This window comes from Cuculus canorus, chromosome 25, assembly GCF_017976375.1.
Source record: "Cuculus canorus isolate bCucCan1 chromosome 25, bCucCan1.pri, whole genome shotgun sequence".
Lineage (NCBI taxonomy): Eukaryota > Metazoa > Chordata > Aves > Cuculiformes > Cuculidae > Cuculus > Cuculus canorus.
In genome coordinates, this window is record NC_071425.1 from 2,076,787 (window position 1) to 2,097,040 (window position 20,254).

General features: G+C 63.8%; 2 protein-coding genes across 2 annotated transcripts; one reads left to right on the forward strand and one right to left on the reverse strand.

The window, feature by feature from the left end:
- Positions 1-547: 547 nt before the first annotated feature.
- On the forward strand, positions 548-17,207 carry ERBB2 (erb-b2 receptor tyrosine kinase 2). Its single transcript, XM_054088410.1, has 27 exons — positions 548-716; positions 6,651-6,802; positions 6,889-7,075; positions 8,267-8,404; positions 8,552-8,620; positions 9,342-9,454; positions 9,542-9,683; positions 9,760-9,876; positions 10,021-10,147; positions 10,228-10,301; positions 10,381-10,471; positions 11,385-11,584; positions 11,662-11,794; positions 11,896-11,986; positions 12,675-12,835; positions 12,928-12,975; positions 13,082-13,220; positions 13,320-13,442; positions 13,514-13,612; positions 13,696-13,881; positions 13,958-14,113; positions 14,211-14,286; positions 14,363-14,509; positions 14,602-14,699; positions 14,775-14,945; positions 15,126-15,399; positions 15,480-17,207. The coding sequence occupies exons 1-27, from the start codon at positions 644-646 to the stop codon at positions 15,821-15,823; spliced, it is 3,729 nt and encodes a 1,242-aa protein (XP_053944385.1). The 5' UTR covers positions 548-643; the 3' UTR covers positions 15,824-17,207.
- MIEN1 (migration and invasion enhancer 1) lies at positions 17,201-19,475 on the reverse strand. Its single transcript, XM_054088413.1, has 4 exons — positions 19,324-19,475; positions 18,412-18,509; positions 17,962-18,038; positions 17,201-17,545 (listed from the first exon to the last, which is right to left on the reverse strand). Exons 1-4 carry the CDS (start codon positions 19,395-19,397, stop codon positions 17,462-17,464), a joined length of 333 nt encoding a protein of 110 aa, XP_053944388.1. The 5' UTR covers positions 19,398-19,475; the 3' UTR covers positions 17,201-17,461.
- Positions 19,476-20,254: the final 779 nt, after the last annotated feature.

The following is a 20,254-nucleotide window of genomic DNA, read 5'->3' on the forward strand; positions in this document are numbered from 1 at the left end:
GCGGGATGCTCGGTTTGGGGGGGGGGGGAATGCCCCTTTTGAGGGGGGTTGTTCCATCCGGGGGATGCCCTGTCGGGGGCGCGTATGCCCTCAGTTTGGGGGAGGATGCCCCGTTTGGGGGGGGATGCTCGGTTCGGAGTAGGATGGCCGGTTCGTGGGGGGATGCTCGGTACCGGGGGGGATGCCCGGTTCGGGTTGGGATGTCCCGTTCATGGGGGGATGCTCAGTTCCACGGGGGACGCCCCGTTCATGGAGAGAATGCTCGGTTCGGGGTAGGATGTCCCGTTCATGGGGGGATGCTCGGTTCCGCGGGGGATGCCCCGTTCATGGAGAGAATGCTCGGTTCGGGATGGGATGCTCGGTTCAGGGGAGGATGCCCAGTTCATGGGGGACATGCTCGGTTCGGGGGGGGGATGCCCGTTTCGGGGGGACATGCCCGGTTCGGGAGGGGTACCCCCCCACCCGGTACCCCCCCACACCCCCAGGGTAGGGCTGCCCTGCCCGGTGCGCGCCCCCGCGCGGTGCCGAAGACCGGCGCGTCCCCGCGAGGCGGAGCTCGGGCGCTGGAGAGGCGGCGACTCCGCACCGCGAAGTTCGGCGGAGCGGCCGGGGGGGCGATGGGCCGAGGCCCCCGCTGAGAGCCATGAGCCCCGCCGGGCGCCTCCTCCCGCTGCTGCCGCTGCTGCTGTCCGCGATCTGCCCCGCCACCGGGCACGGTGGGTCCGCCGGTACCGGGGGAACCGGCACCGGGGGGGCGCGGGGCTGCGGGAAAAGTTGGGCACGGGAGAGAACGACACCGGGAGGGGATTGGGAGGCAACGGGTGGGGCACCGGGGAGCACCGGGAGGGAGACCGGGGGTAGTTATGGAGCTACGGGACTTGGAGTAAAGTTTTGCACGGGAGAGAACGGCACCGGGAGGGGATTTGGAGGCACCGGGAGGGGATTTGGAGGCACCGGGAGGGAGACCGGGGGGGTTACGGAGCCACGAGACTTGGAGCAAAGTTTTGTACGGGAGAGAACTGCACTGGGAGGGGATTGGGAGGCACCGGGAAGGGCACCGGGGAGCACCGGGAGGGAGACGGGGGTGGTTATGCAGCCACGGGACTTGGAGCAAAGTTTTGCACGGGAAGGACTGGCACCGGGAGGGGGCCGGGGAGCACCGGGAGGGGATTGGGAGGCACCGGGGAGCGCCGGGAGAGGACTGGAAGGGGGCACCGGAGGCCGGAGGGAGACCAGGGGGACACCGGGGTGGGGGTTACGGAGCCGCGGGACTCGGAGTAAAGTTTTGCATCGGAGAGATTGGCACCGGGAGGAGATTGGGAGGGACTGGAGAGTACCGGGAGAGGACTGGAAGGGGACACCGGGGACCGGAGGGGGACCAGGAGGACACGAGAGGGGTTATGGAGCCCCGAGACTTGGAGGAAAGTTTTGTACGGGAGAGAACGGGACCGGGAGGGGACCGGGGAGCCCCGGGACTTGGAGCAAAGTGTTGCACGGAAGCGACCGGCACGGGGAGGAAACCGGGATGGGATTGGGAGGGGAAACCGGGAACCTGGAGGACACGGAGCCGCAGGACTTGGTTATCCACGTTTTTCACGGGAGCAACGGGAACCGGGAGGACGCGGGAGAGGACACTGGTGGTGGCGGCACTTGGACCAAAGATTTGCTCGGGAGCCACCGGGACAGGGAGGGGACACCGGGAACCGGGTAGGGGGGACACAGAGGGAGCCCCGTGATTGGGAGCCCCGGAGCGACCGGACTCCCCGGGTCCCCCCCAGTCCCTTCCCGAGCTCCCACCCGGTGCCCCCTCAGTCCCTCCGGTTCTCCCCCCGCTGTAGCCGCCCGTAGGGGCTGGGGCCAAAGGGGGTGCGCTGCCCTGAGCCCCCCAAGCGGGACAAGCCCCGTGTCTGCTGCCCCGGGAGGAATTTGGGGGTCACCCCCACCCCCCCAGCCCATCCCGGCTGCAGCCGCTGCCAGGGCTCCGGTAACACCCGGGGAAGCTGGAATGGGGAGCAGGGCAGGGGGAGGGCACCCCAACGTCCCAGGGTTCCCCTGGCAGAGGTTTGGGGTGCCGGGGCAGGCGCGGTGCCCCACGGAGCGGCTGCCTGCCTGGGTGGGTGGGTGGGTGGGTGCGTCCCCGTCGCTCCCATCCACATTCTCAACGTGCCGCACCCTGCCCAGCCCTGGAGAGCGGCCGCCAAGGCAGCGGGAGCAGCCTGGGCAGGAGCCCTGCCTGTCCCCAGGCCTCGGCCGGGTGTGGGGACAGGGCTCGTGGCCCCAAAGTGGCCATCAGTAGCCCCAGGTGGCCATCAGTGGCCTCAGAGTGGCCATGAGTAGCCCCTATGTATTCATCAGTAGCCCCAGAGTGGCCATGAGTAGCCCCAAGTGTTCATCAGTAGCCCCAGAGTGGCCATGAGTAGCCCCAGGTGTCCATCAGTGGCCCCAGAGTGGCCATGAGTAGCCCCTATGTGTTCATCAGTAGCCCCAGAGTGGCCATGAGTAGCCCCAGGTGGCCATCAGTGGCCCCAGGTGGCCATGAGTAGCCCCTATGTGTTCATCAGTAGCCCCAGAGTGGCCATGAGTAGCCCCAGGTGTCCATCAGTGGCCCCAGGTGGCCATGAGTAGCCCCAGGTGTCCATCAATGGCCCCAGAGTGGCCATGAGTAGCCCCAGGTGGCCATCAGTGGCCCCTAGATGGCCATGAGTAGCCCCAGAGTGGCCATCAGTAGCCCCTAAGTGTCCATGAGTAACCCCAGGTGTCCGTGAGTAGCGCCAGAGTGGCCATCAGTAGCCCCTGGGTGGCCATCAGTAGCCCCAAAGTGGCCATGAGTAGCCCCAGGTGTCCATGAGTAACCCCAGGTGTCCGTGAGTAGTGCCAGAGTGGCCATCAGTAGCCCCAAAGTGGCCATTAGTAGCTCCAGATGTCCATCAGTAGCCCCAGAGTGGCCATCAGTAGCCGCAAAGCTACTGATGGGCTCATGGCTTTGCCTTGGTGGGTCCCTCTGGGCAACTGGGACAATCCGGAGCTCACCGGAGCTCACCGGGGCACCGCGGATCCTTGCCTACCCTTCCTGGTCCTGGCAGAGCCGAAGCCCCCTGGATGGATCCTGCCAGGATCCTGCCCCGCTGCCCTTCGCCCGGGGACAGCCTATGGCATCGCCGCGGTGCAGGTGGAGGGCAGACCTTGAGCTTTGGCCGCTCGCTCTGCTTTCCTTGTGGGGGACCCTCCGGCGCACAGCCGGCGCCACGGTGGTGGGCTGAGAGCCGAGCCCCAAATTCGGGGGGGGGGTTCCCCATTGCTGGCCATGCCCGGGTGGTCTCCCCGGCGCGGCAGCCCTGGAGCAGGCGGAGGAGGCGGCTGGCAGCCGTGACGCCGTGCCGGCAGCTGCCAGCACCGGGGGTTGTCACTCAGCCGCAGCATGGCCGGGTGTCCCCCCCAGAGAGGGACAGGGACACCGAACCCCCTCTCTGTGTGCCTCCGTGACGGGAATGGGGGCGTCAGGGCTGTGCCGGGGTGCGGGGAGGGTTGGTGCTGGTGTGGCGCCGCGGTCAGCGCCAGCCTGGGGTTTGGTGTGATGGGGACAGTGACCTTTTGGGGTTTGGTGTGATGGGGACAGTGACCTTCTGGGGTTTGGTGTGATGGGGACAGTGACCTTCTGGGGTTTGGTGTGATGGGAACAGTGACCTTCTGGGGTTTGGTGTGATGGGAACAGTGACCTTCTGGGGTTTGGTGTGATGGGGACGGTGTGGGACTGGGGTTTGGTGTGTTGGGGATGGCGTGGTGGCGAGGTGCCGGGGTTTGGTGTGATGGGGACCGTGAGCTTCTGGGGTGTGGTGTGATGGGAACAGTGTCCTTCTGGGGTTTGGTGTGATGAGGACAGTGACCTTCTGGGGTTTGGTGCGATGGGAACAATGACCTTTTGGGGTTTGGTGTGTTGGGGATGGTGTGGTGGCGAGGTGCCGGGGTTTGGTGCGTTTGGTGTGGGGCTGGGGTTTGGTGTGATGGGTTCAGTGACCTTCTGGGGTTTGGTGCTATGGGTTCAGTGACCTTCTGGGGTTTGGTGTGGTGGGGACAGTGTCCTTCTGGGGTCTGGTGTGATGGGAACCATGACCTGCTGGGGTTTGGTGTGATGGGGATAGCGTGGGACTGGGGTTTGGTGTGTTGGGGATGGCATGGTGGGGAGGTGCCGGGGTTTGGTGCTATGGGGACTGTGACCTGCTGGGGTTTGGTGCGATGGGGATGGCATGGTGAAGCGGTGCTGGGATTTGGTGCGTTGGGGACGGCGTGGTGGGGAGGTGCCGGGGGCCGCGGGCGCGCCAGGGTTGGGCCGTGCCCGCCAGCCCTGCGTCACCGCTGCTCCCCAAACATGCCCGACCTGAAAAGGCGGTTCTTGCCGAAGCGGGGGCCCCCGTGCCACCGTGACTCACCCACCCGGCACAGAGCCCGGGGCTCCCGTGTCCCCCACCCCGCACGCCTCAGTGCCCCCGGGACGGTCCCGTGGATGGCTTTTTCCCCTTTGGGATGGATACGGCCGCGCTCCGGCTGCCATCGCCGCTCAACAATTGGGTCTTGTGTGGCCGCGGCCCTCCCGCCGGCGTGGGCAGAGCATTCCTGCCCGCGGCCCCCGCTCCGGCCCCGCAGCGCGGCACAGTGGGGCCGTGGGTCCCATCCTGACCCCCCGGCACCCGTGGGGTGATGTAGAGCGTCGTGTGGGGCGCAGGGTTGGGGGCCAACGCGGGAGCAGCTTTGCCGCGTGCCGGGAAGGGCGATCCAGGAAACCCATCGGAAGCTGTTGGGAGCAGCTCCGGAGATAAACGTCCACCACCAGATCCGCGGCATTTCCTGCGGAGGCCGATGGCTTCGCCGGGATCGGTGGTGTCCCCGCGCGGGGGTGAAGCTGGGCTGGGCGAGGGCACCCGCTGAGGTCCCGCTCCAACCCCCGCTGAACCCCCACTCTGTCCCTGCTGAACCTCCGTTCTGTCCCCACTGAACCCCCACTCTGTCCTCGCTGAACCCCCATTCTGTCCCCACTGAACCCCCACTCTGTCCCGACTGAACCCCCGTTCTGTCCCCACTGAACTCCTGTTCCATCTCCCACCAAACCCTGTTCTGTCCCCACTGAACCCCCATTCTGTCCCCGCTGAACCCCCGTTCTGTCCCCACTGAACCCCCACTCTGTCCCCACTGAACCCCCGTTCTGTCCCCGCTGAACCCCCACTCTGTCCCGACTGAACCCCCACTCTGTCCCCTCTGAACCCCCATTCTGTCCTCACTGAACTCCTGTTCCACCTCCCACCAAACCCATTCTGTCCCCACTGAGCTCCTGTTCCATCTCCTACTGAACCCCCATTCTGTCCCCGCTGAACCCCTACTCTGTCCCATCTGAACCCCCACTCTGTCCCCACTGAACCCCCATTCTGTCCCCTACTGACCCCCCGTTCTGTCCCCACTGAACTCCTGTTCCACCTCCCACCAAACCCTGTTCTGTCCCCCCTGAACCCCCATTCTGTCCCCACGGAGCTTCTGTTCCATCTCCTACTGAACCCCCATTCTGTCCCCGCTGAACCCCTACTCTGTCCCCACTGAGCTCCTGTTCCATCTCACACCGAACCCCCTTCTGTCCCCCCTGAACCCCCATTCTGCCCCCACTGAACTGTTATTCCATCTCCCACTGAACTCCTGTCCCATCTCCCACCAAACCCCGTTCAGCCCCCCCCGAACCCCCATTCTGTCCCCACTGAGCTCCTGTTCCATCTCACACCGAACCCCCTTCTGTCCCCCCTGAACCCCCATTCTGCCCCCACTGAACTGTTATTCCATCTCCCACTGAACTCCTGTCCCATCTCCCACCAAACCCCGTTCAGCCCCCCCTGAACCCCCATTCTGTCCCCACTGAGCTCCTGTTCCATCTCCCACCAAAGCCTGTTCTGTCCCCCCTGAACTCTCACTCTGTCCCCACTGAATCCCTGTTCTGTCCCCCCTGAACCCCCATTCTGTCCCCAGTGAACTCCCACCAAACTCCGTTCTGTCCCCACTGAACTGTTATCTCCCACTGAACTCCTGTTCCATCTCCCACCGAACCCCGTTCTGCCCCCCCTGAACCCCCGTTCTGTCCCCCCGCAGTCTGCACTCTCCCACTGAGTTCCTGTTCCATCTCCCACTGAACCCCCACTCTGTCCCCACTGAACCCCCACTCTGTCCCTGCTGAACCCCCATTCTGTCCCCACTGAACTGTTATTCCATCTCCCACTGAACTCCTGTCCCATCTCCCACCAAACCCCATTCTGCCCCCCCCGAACCCCCGTTCTGTCCCCCCGAACCCCCTTTCTGCCCCCACTGAACTGTTATTCCATCTCCCACTGAACTCCTGTCCCATCTCCCACCGAACCCCATTCTGCCCCCCCTGAATCCCTGTTCTGTCCCCCCGAACCCCCTTTCTGCCCCCACTGAACTGTTATTCCATCTCCCACTGAACTCCTGTTCCATCTCCCACTGAACCCCGTTCTGCCCCCCCTGAACCCCTGTTCTGTCCCCCCGAACCCCCTTTCTGCCCCCACTGAACTGTTATTCCATCTCCCACTGAACTCCTGTCCCATCTCCCACCAAACCCCGTTCTGCCCCCCCTGAACCCCCGTTCTGTCCCCCGGCAGTCTGCACCGGGACCGACATGAAGCTGCTGCGTCCCTCCAGCCCCGAGAGCCACTACGAGACGCTGCGGCACCTCTACCAGGGCTGCCAAGTGGTCCAGGGCAACCTGGAGCTCACCTACCTGCCCCCCGACGCCGACACCGCCTTCCTCAAGGTGAGAATTGGGGGAATCCCCCCACTTTGGGGGGGACACGGCAGATGGAGCCAGTTGGTCCCTCACCCCTGTGCCCCCCATCCCAGGACATTAAGGAGGTGCAGGGCTACGTGCTGATCGCCGAGAACCAAGTCAACCAACTGGAGCTGCAGAGTTTGCGCATCATCCGCGGGACGCAGCTCTTCCAGGACCGTTACGCCCTCGCTGTGATGGGCAACGCCGGTTCTACCGGCACACCGGGATTGCGCCAGCTGGGCATGCGGCACCTCACAGGTCAGGGATCCTGCCCAGGGTGGCAGCACCCGGCGTGGGGTGCTTTGGAAATGGGGGTTCCTGGTCCTGGCAGCTGCTCGGGCATGGCTGGGGTGGGTGTCCCCACGGACTGGGTGTCCCCATGGACTGGGTGTCCCCAAGGGGTGGCAGGCAGATCCCTGGGTGTCCCTCATAGGGTGGCAGGCAGGTCCCTGTACAGGACTGAGTGTCCCCATGGGTGGCAGGCAGATTCCTGGGTGTCCCCATGGGGTGGCAGGTCCCTGTGTCCCCCATAGAGTGACAGGCAGGTCACTGTGTCCCCCATGGGGTGGCAGGCAGGTCCCTTTGCAGGACTGGGTGTCCCCGTGGGGTGACAGGCAGGTCCCTGTGTCCCCCATGGGGCAGCAGGCAGGTCCCTGTGGAGGACTGAGTGTCCCCATGGGGTGGCAGGTCCTTGTGTGTCCCCATGGGGTGGCAGGCAGGTTCCTGTGCAGGACTGGGTGTCCCCATGGGGTGACAGGCAGGTCCCTGTGTCCCCCATGGGGTGGCAGGCAGGTCCCTGTGGAGGACTGAGTGTCCCCATGGGGTGGCAGGTCCTTGTGTGTCCCCATGGGGTGGCAGGCAGGTTCCTGTGCAGGACTGGGTGTCCCCATGGGGTGGCAGGTCCCTGTGTCCCCCATGGGTGGCAAGCAGGGCAGGACTGAGTGTCCCCATGGGGTGGCAGGCAGATCCCTGGGTGTCCCCATGGGGTGTCAGGCAGGTGCCTTTGCAGGACTGGGTGTCCCATGGGTGGCAGGCAGATCCCTGGGTGCCCCCGTGGGGTGACAGGTCCCTGTGTCCTCCATAGGGTGGCAAGTAGGGCAGGACTGGGTGTCCCCATGGGGTGGCAGGCAGGTCCCTGTGTGTCCCCATGGGGTGACAGGCAGATCCCTGGGTGTCCCCATGAGGCAGCAGGCAGGTCCCTGTGCAGGACTGGGTGTCCCCATGGGGTGGCAGGCAGATCCCTGGGTGTCCCTCATAGGGTGGCAGGTCCCTGTGCCCCCATAGGGTGGCAGGCAGGGCAGGACTAGGTGTCCCCATGGGGTAGCAGGCAGGTCCTTGTGTGTCCCCGTGGGGTGGCAGGCAGGTCCCTGTGCAGGACTGGGTGTCCCCATGGGGCAGCAGACCCCCTCCTTCCTTTGCTGACCCCCCCTTCACCTGTCCCCCTCCCAGAGATCCTGAAGGGAGGGGTGCGCATCGAGAGGAACCCCCAGCTCTGCTTCCAGGAGACCATCCTCTGGACTGACATCTTCCACCGGCACAACGACCTCCGTGATGAGACTTGGGTGGAGAGCACCCGGAACCGCAGCTGTAAGCGCCGCCACCCCGGCATGGGGAGGGGGATTTGGACCCAGGGAAGGGGATTTGGACCCAGGGAGGGGGATTTGGACCCAGGGAGGGGTTCTGGGGGTTGTTTTACCCCCCGGCATCACCCACTGACAGCTTCTCCCGGCACAGGTCCCGACTGCCGGGCGCTGTGCGCCGAGGGGCACTGCTGGGGTGAGGGTCCGCAGGACTGCCAGACGCGTGAGTAGGGGGCACAGCCAGCCCTGAGCCCCCCCCGCCCCAGACCCCCAAATCCCTGTCCTCCAGACTCCCACTTGTTCCCCCCAGATCCCTGCCCTGGAGGTCCTCCTAACCCCAAATCCCTGCTCCATGGATCTCCACTTGTCTCCCAAATTTCTGCACCACTGCTCCCCATTTGGCCCCCAAATTCCTGCCCCACGGATTCACACAGTTCCCTGCCCTGGTGGTCCTCAGACTTGCCCCCCCGCCAGATCCCTGCTCCGTTGCCCCCTCCTTGGCACCCAAATCCCTGCCCCACTGCTCTCCGTTTGGCACCCAAATTCCTGCCCCATATAGCTCCTCTTGTACCCATAGATCCCTGTTCTGGTAATCCTTGTTCCCCCAAATTCCTGCCCCACAGATCTGCACTTGGCACCCAAGCCCTGCCCCTTGGACCCCCCCACATCCCTGCCCCACTTTGCCCCCACGGGCCCCCTTATAGCCCTGTACTGGGGATCCTTACCTCCTCTCCCCAAATCCCTGCCCCATGGACCCTCCTCTCCCCAAATCCCTGCCCTGTGCATCCTCCTCTCCTCAAATCCCTGCTCCCCAGACCCCCACTGCCCCCCATTTGGTACCCAAATCCCCACCCCGGGAACCCCTCCAGGTTGGGGTGGGGGGGGTTGCAGAGCCATCAGAGTCCTCATTCCCCCCCACATCCCTTTCCAACCCCCCCATCCAGTGACCAACAGCATCTGCCACGGCTGCCCGCGCTGCAAGGGGACGAAGCCGACGGATTGCTGCCACGAGCAGTGCGCCGCCGGCTGCACCGGCCCCAAGCACTCCGACTGCCTGGTGCGCCCCGGGAATTTGGGGTGGGAAAAACTCCTGGATAGACGATATTGGGGTCTCCTACCAACTATTGTCCGCCTCTACCCCAAGGCGTGTCTGAACTTCAACCGGAGCGGGATCTGCGAGCTGCACTGTCCTCCTCTCGTCATCTACAACTCAGACACCTTCGAGTCGGTGCCCAACCGCGATGGGCGCTATACGTTCGGAGCCAGCTGCGTCAGCCAGTGTCCCTGTGCGTCCCACGCCGGCGGGGGGAGGGCTGGGGCTGAGCCCCCACGGTCCTGACCACCCCCTGTCCCCCCCCTCAGATAATTACCTGGCGACAGAGGTGGGTTCCTGCACCCTCGTGTGTCCCCAGAACAGCCAAGAGGTCACGGTCAACAACGTCCAGAAGTGCGAGAAGTGCAGCAAACCCTGTCCTGAGGGTGAGCAGCACCCCCGGCGCCTTAGAGGGGGGCTTTGGGGTCCCTGCCGTGGTCCCTCCGTGGCTGGCAGGGTGGACTCGGGGGTGTTTAAGGGGGATCCCTGGTGGAGCACCCCAGCCCCGTTGTGTCTCCCCCCCCCGGCAGTGTGCTACGGGCTGGGAGTGGATTTCCTCAAGGGCGTCCGCGCCGTGAATGCCTCCAACATCCAGCATTTCACCGGCTGCACCAAGATTTTTGGCAGCCTGGCTTTCCTGCCCGAGACCTTCGCTGGGTGAGTGCGATGTCCCCATCCCTGAGCCCGTTGGACCCCCACCGGGACCCCCCCTTCAACCTTCCTCCCATCCCTGGCAGGGACCCCAACACCAACACGCCTCCCCTGGACCCCAAACTGCTGCGGATCTTCGAGAGCCTGGAGGAGCTGACGGGTGAGAGCGAGGGGAGCCGGGGGGGGGGGGCTGCGGATGGGGTGGGGGACACGGGGTGGTGACACTTGGGTCCCCACAGGCTTCCTCTACATCGCTGCCTGGCCGCCAGGTCTACCCGACTTGGGTGTCTTCCAAAACCTGCGGATCATCCGGGGCCGCGTGCTGCACAAGTGAGCGGGGAGGGGGATACAGCGGGGACGGCGACATGGGGACGCGGGGAAGGACGTGAGGATATGGGGGTGAAGGCGACTTGGGGACACAGGGAAGGACAAGGGATATGGGGGACAAACGTAAGGAAGGACATGAGGATATGGGGGTGAGGGGGGCATGGGGACACAGGGAATGACGTGGGGATGTGGGGGGGACACATGGGGACACGGGGAAGGACATGGGGATATGGGGGTGAGTGGGACATTGGGGTGAGTGGGACACACGGAAGGATGTGGGGATATGGGGGGGACACAAAAGGGGACATGAGGATATGGGGGCGACAGAGAGAAGGATATGGGGATGGGGGACGTGAGGACACAGGGAATGACATGGGGATATGGGGGACACATGGGGACACGGGGAAGGACATGGGGATATGGGGGTGAGTGGGACATCGGGGTGAGTGGGACACATAGAAGGATGTGGGGATATGGGGGGACATGGGGAAGGACATGGGGACACAAAAGGGGACATGAGGATATGGGGGTGAGACAGGGAAGGACATGGGGATATGGGGATGGGGCGGCATGAGGACACGGAATGACATGGGGATATGGGGGACACATGGGGACACGGGGAAGGACATGGGGATATGGGGGGTGAGTGGGACATCGGGGTGAGTGGGACACACAGAAGGATGTGGGGATATGGGGGGGACACGTAGGGACATGGGGAAGGACATGGGGACAGAAAAGGGGACGTGGGGGCAACATGGGGAAGGACATGGGGACATGGGGGTGGGACATGGGGACACGGGGCAGACGTGGCAGGCAGCATGGAGAAAGACATGGGGCTACAGGAATGAGGTGGTTGTGGGGTGGCCATGGGGACACGGTGGGGTCCACACCCGCTCACCCGGCGGTGTCTCGGCAGCGGCGCCTACTCGCTGACGCTGCGGGACCTGGCGGTGCGGGCGCTGGGGCTGCGCTCCCTGCAGGAGATCAGCAGCGGGATGGTGCTTATCCACCACAACCCCCAGCTCTGCTTCCTCCAGAAGGTGCCCTGGGACAGCATCTTCCGTAACCCCCGCCAGCACCTCTTCCAGACCCACAACAAACCCCCCGAGCAGTGTGGTAAGCGGAACCCATGGGAGATGGGGCTGGGGGGAACCTGGGATCCCCCTCGCCAGCACTGAGCATCCCCTTTGCAGAGAGCGAGGGGCTCGTTTGCTTCCACCTCTGCGCCCACGGGCACTGCTGGGGCCCCGGCCCGACCCAGTGCGTCACCTGTGAGCGGTTCCTGCGCGGCCAGGAGTGCGTGGCCTCCTGCAACCTCCTGGATGGGTGAGCGGAGCACCCTGGGGATGGGTGGCAGAGCATCCTCCCACTGTGAAGGGTCCGGGACCCCATCCTCACGTCCATCTCCCCATCCCTTTGCCCTACAGAGCCATCCGGGAGCACGCCAACGGGACGAGGTGCCTGCCCTGCCACCCTGAGTGCCAGCCCCAGAACGGCACCGAGACCTGTTTTGGATCGGTGAGGATGGGGGGGACATTGCTGATTGATGAGAAGCTCAACATGAGCCAGAAAGAGGTGCTTGCAGCCTAGAAACCAACCGTGTCCTGGGCTGAATCCAAAGCCATGGGGCCAGCGGGATGAGGAGGGGATTCTGCCCCTCTGCTCCGCTCTGTGAGACTCCACCTGGAGCCCCGAGTCCAGTTCTGGAATCCTCAATGTAAGAAGGAGATGGAACTGTTGTAACAGGTCCAGAGGAGCACCTCCTGTACCAGGACAGGCTGAGAGAGTTGGGGTTCTTCAGCCTGGAGAAGAAAAGGCTGTGTGGAGACCTTAGAGCAGCTTCCAGTGCTGAAAGGGGCTCCAGAAAAGCTGGGGAGGGGCGTTTTACAAGGGTCTGATGTGACGGGATGAGTGGAGATGGCTTTAAATTGGAAGGGAGACGATTTAGATTAGACATTAGGAAGAAATTCTTCACACTGAGAGAGGTCCAGGTTGCCCAGAGCAGTGGTGGTGCCCCATCCCTGGAGGGGTTCAAGGCCAGGTTGGATGGGGCTTGGAGCAACCGGATCCCGTGGGAGGTGTTGGATCCATGGCAGGGAAGGAACTGGCTGGGCTTTGAGGTTCCTTCCAACCCAACCCATTCCATGATTCTATGACATGGGGGTGGCCGTGGATGCCAGGGTCCCTCACGCTCCATCTCCCGCAGGAGGCGGACCAGTGCGTGGCTTGCGCCCACTACAAGGACGCGCAGCAGTGCGTACGGCGATGCCCCAGCGGGGTGAAGGCGGACGCTTCCTTCGTCCCCGTCTGGAAGTACCCGGACGAAGACGGCGTCTGTCAGCTCTGCCCCACCAACTGCACCCACTCGTGAGTTGGGGAGTGAGGAGGATCCAGCTGGGCGTGGGCAGAGGGTCGTGGCGGGCTGCTGATGTTGGGGCTGCTGCACACTGTGTCCCCAGGTGCACAATTCGGGATGAAGACGGCTGTCCTGTGGACCAGAAGCCAAGGTACGAGCGTGGGTGTGCTGTGCCACCCTTACCCCCCATACACCCTTACTCCTCCAGATGGGATCCCCACCCCATCACCATCTCCCTCTCACCTCCGGTCCCGCAGCCAGGTGACATCCATCATTGCCGGCGTGGTGGGAGCTCTACTGGTCGTCGTCCTCCTCCTCATCACAGTTGTCTGCGTCAAGCGCCGGCGGCAGCAGGAGAGGAAACACACCATGCGGCGCCTGCTGCAGGAGACCGAGGTGGGTACGCCGAGTCTGATGGCATTCCCAGTTGGAATGGACCCCTGGTGCTGGGGTGGGGACCCCAAGAACCTCTTCCTCACCCATCTATGCCCACAGCTGGTGGAGCCGCTGACGCCCAGTGGAGCCCTCCCCAACCAGGCCCAGATGCGGATCCTCAAGGAGACGGAGCTCAAGAAAGTGAAAGTCTTGGGCTCTGGCGCTTTCGGCACCGTCTACAAGGTGAGGGGTGTTGCTGGTGGGCTGGGACCTTCCCATCTCTGCACGCCCTCACCCGTGTCCCCACCTGTCAGGGCATCTGGATCCCCGACGGGGAGAGCGTGAAGATCCCGGTGGCCATCAAGGTCTTGCGGGAGAACACATCGCCCAAAGCCAACAAGGAGATCCTGGATGTGAGTGTGCCGGCCGTGCCGGCGGGTGAGCAGTGCCGGTGGTGGCGCCTGCTCATCCTGATTGACCCCAACCCTGCCCGCAGGAGGCCTACGTGATGGCAGGGGTGGGCAGCCCCTACGTGTCCCGGCTGCTGGGCATCTGCCTGACGTCCACGGTCCAGCTGGTGACGCAGCTGATGCCCTACGGCTGCCTCCTGGACTATGTGCGGGAGAACAAGGACCGCATCGGCTCCCAGGACCTTCTCAACTGGTGTGTGCAGATTGCCAAGGTAGGACAGGGAGGGATACGGGGGACCTAAGGGGACACGGGGGACCTGGTGCCAGCCTGACATATGCTGTTCCCAGGGGATGAGTTACCTGGAGGAGGTGCGGCTGGTGCACCGGGACCTGGCTGCTCGCAACGTCCTCGTCAAGAGCCCCAACCACGTCAAGATCACAGACTTTGGGCTGGCCCGGCTGCTTGACATCGATGAGACTGAGTACCACGCTGATGGTGGCAAGGTATGGCTTGGGGACAGTGATGGGGACCACAATGCTCCCCCGTGGGGACAGCCAGACCCTCCCAGTCCTGCTCACCTCTCTCTTTGCCCTTTCCCAGGTCCCCATCAAGTGGATGGCACTGGAGTCCATCCTCCGGCGGCGCTTCACGCACCAGAGTGATGTCTGGAGCTATGGTACGTGGGGGTGGCCTCATCAACGGGGCATTGCGCGGGGGCGTATCTGGGGCATCATTCATCCTTATCCCCTCAGGTGTCACCGTGTGGGAGCTGATGACCTTTGGAGCAAAGCCATACGATGGGATCCCAGCCCGGGAGATCCCAGACCTGCTGGAGAAGGGCGAGCGGCTGCCACAGCCGCCCATCTGCACCATCGACGTCTACATGATCATGGTGAAATGTACGGGGAGGGGGACAAGGACACAGCGCAGGGACGCAGTGCTGTGGTGGCACCTCGCTCCCAGCCCTGACTCGTGCCTGGCTCTGTCCCAGGCTGGATGATTGACTCTGAATGCCGACCCAAGTTTCGGGAGCTGGTCACTGAATTCTCTCGCATGGCCCGGGACCCTCAACGCTTTGTGGTCATCCAGGTAGGTGGGTGCCCAGGGGTCCTGTCCCCCTGCCAGGACCTCGGCACAGGCACTGACCGCTTCCCTTGCCCCCAGAATGACATGATCGGGCTGCCCGGCTCCATCGACAGCACCTTTTACCGGGCCCTGCTCGAGGAGGAGGACATGGATGACCTGGTGGACGCTGAGGAATACTTGGTCCCTCACCAGGGCTTCTTCAGCGCCGAGACCTCCACCACCTACCGCAGCCGCATCTCCTCCACACGGGTAGGTGGGCTTGGAGGCCCAGGCAGGAACTCCACCTCTCCTGGCAGAGGAGTAGGGGGTGACCTGGTGCCAGGGAAAGGGGAGATGCGGAATGCAAAGCCCCCACTGCGCTGCCCAGGGATCCTCGGCTCCTTGGCATGGGCTGCACGTGCCCAACCCTGTGTCCTCTCTCACACCCAGAGCACGGCAGAGACTCCGGTTGATGTGGAGGAGGGCGAAGGCTTGGCTGCCTTCCCCTTCCCCACCCAGGGCCTGGTGGAGGGGCCAGAGGGTCCCACGCCGGAGGTGCCAGAGGGGGACGGTGGGGCCAAGGCTGCCCTGCAGAGCCCGTTGGCACGGGAGCCTGGCACTCTGCCGCGGTACAGCGAGGATCCCACCGGGCTGGTGGCCGAAGAAAGCGAGGACCTGGATTCTGAGGGCTTTACCCCCCCGGTGCCCTGCACCACCATGCCAGGTATGGAGGGGACAGCTGAGCTGCCTGCCTGTGTCCCAGACTGGCCATGGTGGTCCCTAACGCATCCCTCCTTCTTGTAGAGTACGTGAATCAGGCTGGGGAGCGGCGGTCCCCACCCTGGCACCCCTGCACGCCCCCGTCCCCACCGGACAAGCCCAAGGGGCACCAAGGGAAGAACGGGCTCATCAAAGAAGCCAAGCATCCCTTCCCTGGTCCTTTCGGCCACGCCGTGGAGAATCCCGAGTACCTGGCACCCCCCAGCCCGCCCACCCCCAGCCCCTTCAGCCAGGCCTTTGACAACCCCTACTACTGGAACCAGGACCCCCCCAAGGCCGGTGGCCCCAACAGTGGTCCCGGCACAACACCCACAGCTGAGAACCCCGAGTACCTCGGCCTGGCCGGCCCTGACGACGCGGCTGTGTAGGGCAAGGCATGGAGAGACCCCCCTTGAACTTCACCGAGGCAGCTTGGGGAGGGACGGCACGGCGAGCTGGTGGCTGTCCCCTCTGCCTGGTGGCATCTACACTAATGCTGCGGGGTGACACCAGCCACAGAGGGCTGGGGGAGCCCAGGACGCTTTCAAAGAGCCCAGGATGCTGTGGGACAGAGTGGCAGCACGTGTGGGGACGGAGACGGGTCACCCTTCACGCCAGACGTCATTCTGGGCTTCCCTGGAAACTGGACACCAGCAGGAGTGACCCACAAGCCGTGCTGAGCTGGACAGTGCAGAGACTGCACCCAGGAGCTCAGCCTGGAGAAGGACAACCCGCCACATCGCCCCAAAGGCTCCTCTGCCACCCTGCACCCTTCCAAGACTGTTTCTGGTCCAGCTCATCCCACAAACCTCGCCACTATTGCCACCCTCCCCCTTTCCTGGTGCCCCAGCTGCGCCGGGAAACACGGACTTGCACTGAGAGCGGGCGGATGCCGGGCTCGTGTCCCGGTCCTGGCTCCTCCTGGATTGTTTTGAAGCCGACTGTATCGCACCGAGATGTATATTTGGTAATTGTACATTGGTTTTTTTAATACTCCCTTTGTCTGTGTGGTTCCCCCATCTCCGTTGCTGGCGCAAGGGACCCAGTTCCATCTCCCAAGGACCATCCTGTCCCTTCTCTTCCCTCCCAGCCTCAACTGCCACCACCGGAGGAGGCAGGGAAAAGGGCAGGACCTGCTTACCTGGAGGGTAAAAGTCCTGATCCCGCTTGGCTGCCAACCAAGGGTAGGGCAGGCAGGACCTGATCTAACCCCGCTTTCGCGCCCGGTTGCCCGCGTCCCACCCCATCCTCCAGGTACACGTGAGGGGCCACCTTCTCTGCCCTTTATTCAGGTTGGGTTTATACACAGTATAGAATAAATAGGGCCCCTCCGCTGGCTCGGCTGCCCCGTGGCGCAGGGCAGGGTCATTAGAGGCGGAAAGTGAGAGCCAAGAGCCTGCGAACGGGGAGTGGGGGAAGCCGTTAAATAAACCTCTTGGCCGTGGGGACGGAGCCAAGCCGGGGTTCCCATGCCTGGCCAGGGCAGCTGGTCCCCGCTGCCCTCGTACTGGTTTAAACAGTGACAGGAAAGACTTTTAATTATTAACGAGTTACGCTCAAGTTTACAGCAAGTGGTTTTCCTTCTGCCTTAACCTGTTGGGAGCTCTAGAGCTGCAAATCCCCTCTGACAGCTGGCCTGGCTCCCCCCCAGGGCTGAGCAGAGCGTTCCGAGTGCCCCAAATCCCCATTGGCTGAGGGAAGGGAACCCCCCCCTGCACTGCCAGGCATGGGGGAAGGCGAGGACAGGCAGGGGAGCCATGCTGTGCCACAGCAGCGCCGCAACACCAAGGGACGGGCCAGAATGGCCACAGCTGTCCCAGTGACACCAGTATCACAGCTCCGCTCATCCCAGCTCTCATCCCCTGTGCCACGGTGGCATTCCCCAGGATGCTCCTTACGCTCTTGAGTTCCCCCGATGTCCCCCATCCTCTGGAAGTTAAGGAAGGCAGCAAAGAGCAAAGCTTGAGGACGTCAAGGGAGCTGGGAGCCAGCTGCTGGGCGCTGGGAGATCCCAGCTGGGCGCGGGGCTACAGGATGACGCAGGGCGGGCGGCTGTTGGTGATTTTCTCCAGCGGTTCCCCATTCCTTGCTCTGCGAATTGCTTCAATCAGCTGACGAGAGAGAGGAGAGGTGGTTGTGCTCTGGGCTGGCCTCACTGTGAGATCTGGCAGGGGAAGGAGCGCTCGGGGCATGGGATGCAGCGGTGTGGAGCAGCTGGATACAGAATGTAGAGGTCAGGCAGGACCACGGGCTCAAATCACAGCCACAGCAAGGCCGGAGCTCCAGGAACCATCCCTAAGCAGTGCTCAAACTCGCACTGTAACACAGCAGGACCTGCACAGGGTCCCGATAGGGTGGTAGGAAGGGGAATAACACCTGATAGGATTGTCAAGCCTCATCAGAGGTCAGGCAGAGCTGGTGGGTGATGAATGGAGACACAGTGGGACAAAACCGTCACAGGGGAGCTCCCTGCAGGACCAAACCTCACCCCAGGTGACACAAGGATCCTGTGAAGCTGGGTACTTACATCCTTCTCGTAGGGAAAGCCTCCGTTTTCTAGCTTGGAGAAGACCAGCTGCCCGTTGATCTCAATCTCAAAGGCACCTTAAAAGCACACAGGGCCAAGCCGTGAGCCGTGCTCCTGTCCTGCACAGAGCCACCAGCCCCCATGCCTGTCCCACAGTCGTTCCTGCCACACCGACCTCTGGCACAAGCGTCAGGGAGGTAGAAACACTGAAGTGGCACCCCCAGACCATACTCATGGCCAAAATCGGGCTGGCAGAGCATGCAGTGAACCCCCAGAGAGCATGGGGGGCTCCTTCTGCACCCCTAGACTCTGGTGACGGGCAGCCCTCAGAGTCACCGCAAAGTTTAAGCCAGATCAGCTTTCCTGCCTTCCCCCCAAGAGAAAGAGCTGGAAGCCAGCACCACAGCAAAGGCAGAATGGGGTGCACCCCTGCCCAATGCTGGCCTTTACCTGTGCCCCCCAGCCTGGACTCGATTTCGATGTCGGGGTACTCCTCCTTCACAGCACTTGCCAGCTCCTGGTAGGTGGGCTCGAAGCCGCAGGGCTCGCTGTGGGCAGGAAAAAGTGGGTTTGGGCTGGGCCCGCAGCATGGGGAGCCCCCAGCAGCACCCCTTGCCCCAGTGCTCCCTGCCCAACCCTAAGGAGAACCCCAGAACCCATATTCCCTGCTGCCTCCTGCACCCTCAAATCCCCAGAATCCCCATCCATGACCCCCCAAGCCCTCCTACCTCTTTGCACCCACAGCTTCTACCTGACTGCAGCTCCCTGCACCCTTCAGCCCTCCCATTTCATATTACCCACCCACTCCTCTACACCCTACAGAGCCCCACAGGCCCCTATATTCCCCTCCTCAGCCCCCCTTCACCCCTCAGGTCTCTTATATCCCCCTTCTCAGTCTCCCAACCACCCTATATCCCATTCTTCAGCCCTCCACCTCCCTATATCCCCTCCATATTGCCGTTCTTCACCCCCCTATCCCCTCGATATCTCCCTCCACACCCCACTCCCTTCACACCCCAACCTCCACGTGTCTGAAAGCTCCCACAGCACCCGATTGCCCCATTTGTTGCCACTGACACCCCAATACCCCCTTGCCCAGCACCCTCCGGGTCCCTCACCGCGCCCATATCCCCTATGACCCCCTCCTCAGCCCCGCAATAGCTCCCTCCTCATCCTCCCTGTCCACCCCCAGGCCCCCACGTGCCTCAAAGCTCCCCCAGCACCCCGGCTGCCCCATCCCAACTCCCCCAGTTGCTGCCCCTGACACTCCAGCAGCCTGCGGGCCCTTCGCCCCCTCCCCCATCCCCACCCGGTTCTTCGCCCCCGCAGCCCTACGGGGAGCAGCCCGAGCTCGGTGCTCACCAATACTCCACCACGATGCGGACCCGCCGCTCGGACTCGGCTTCAGCCGCCGTCGCCTCAGCCCCACCGCTCATCGCCGCAGGCGCCTCAGCTCCCCGCCGCTTCCGGGTATCGCCACGTGACAGAAGCGCTTCCGGTTATCACCACGTGACCGCGGCCCTTCCGGTCTGCGCAGCACTCCTCTCTTCTGCTCCGGGAGGCGCCCACGAGCGCCTCCTGCTCGTGGGAGGACCGAGCAGCAGCGGCGCCCGCGGGGTCCCCGCACCCCCCGAGTGGGGGCCCGAATTGAGCCCTTGGGGCACGAATTGACCCCCCCGAAACCTGCATTGACTTAGTGGGGACCCACATTGTCCCCCATGGGACCCACACAGACCCGGTGGGGCCTGCATTGACCCCCGTGGATCCCACATCCACCCCATGGGACCCTCATAGACTCCATGGGGACCCACTTTGAGCTCTGTGGGAGCTCCATTTTTCCAGGGGATCCCCACTTAGCCCCATGGGACCCCTACTGACCCCCCCAATCACCTGCCAGCACCCCCCTGGGAGTCCTACACAGCTGTGTCCCCCCCCAATCCCAGTCCATGGGACCCATGGGACCCTCAACATCCCTCCTGCCCCGGCCCCCCCGACCCCCCTCAGGGGGACACCTCCAGGGACCCCAAGTACCCCACGGGGACCCCCAGACCCCATATGGGGACACCAACCCCCCATGAGGACACCCACAGCCATTATGGGGACACCCACAAGGGACCCCACCCTCTGTCTTTTTGTGACCCCCATAGATCCCATAAAGAACCCCCCATCCCATGACCCCCCCCTTGTCCCCCACACCCCTCCAGGGGGTCCCCACATCACTCCAAACCTCAGGGGACGCTGCTGCCTGCATGAGACCCCCGTGAACCCTCTTCCTGCCCCACAACATCCCCCC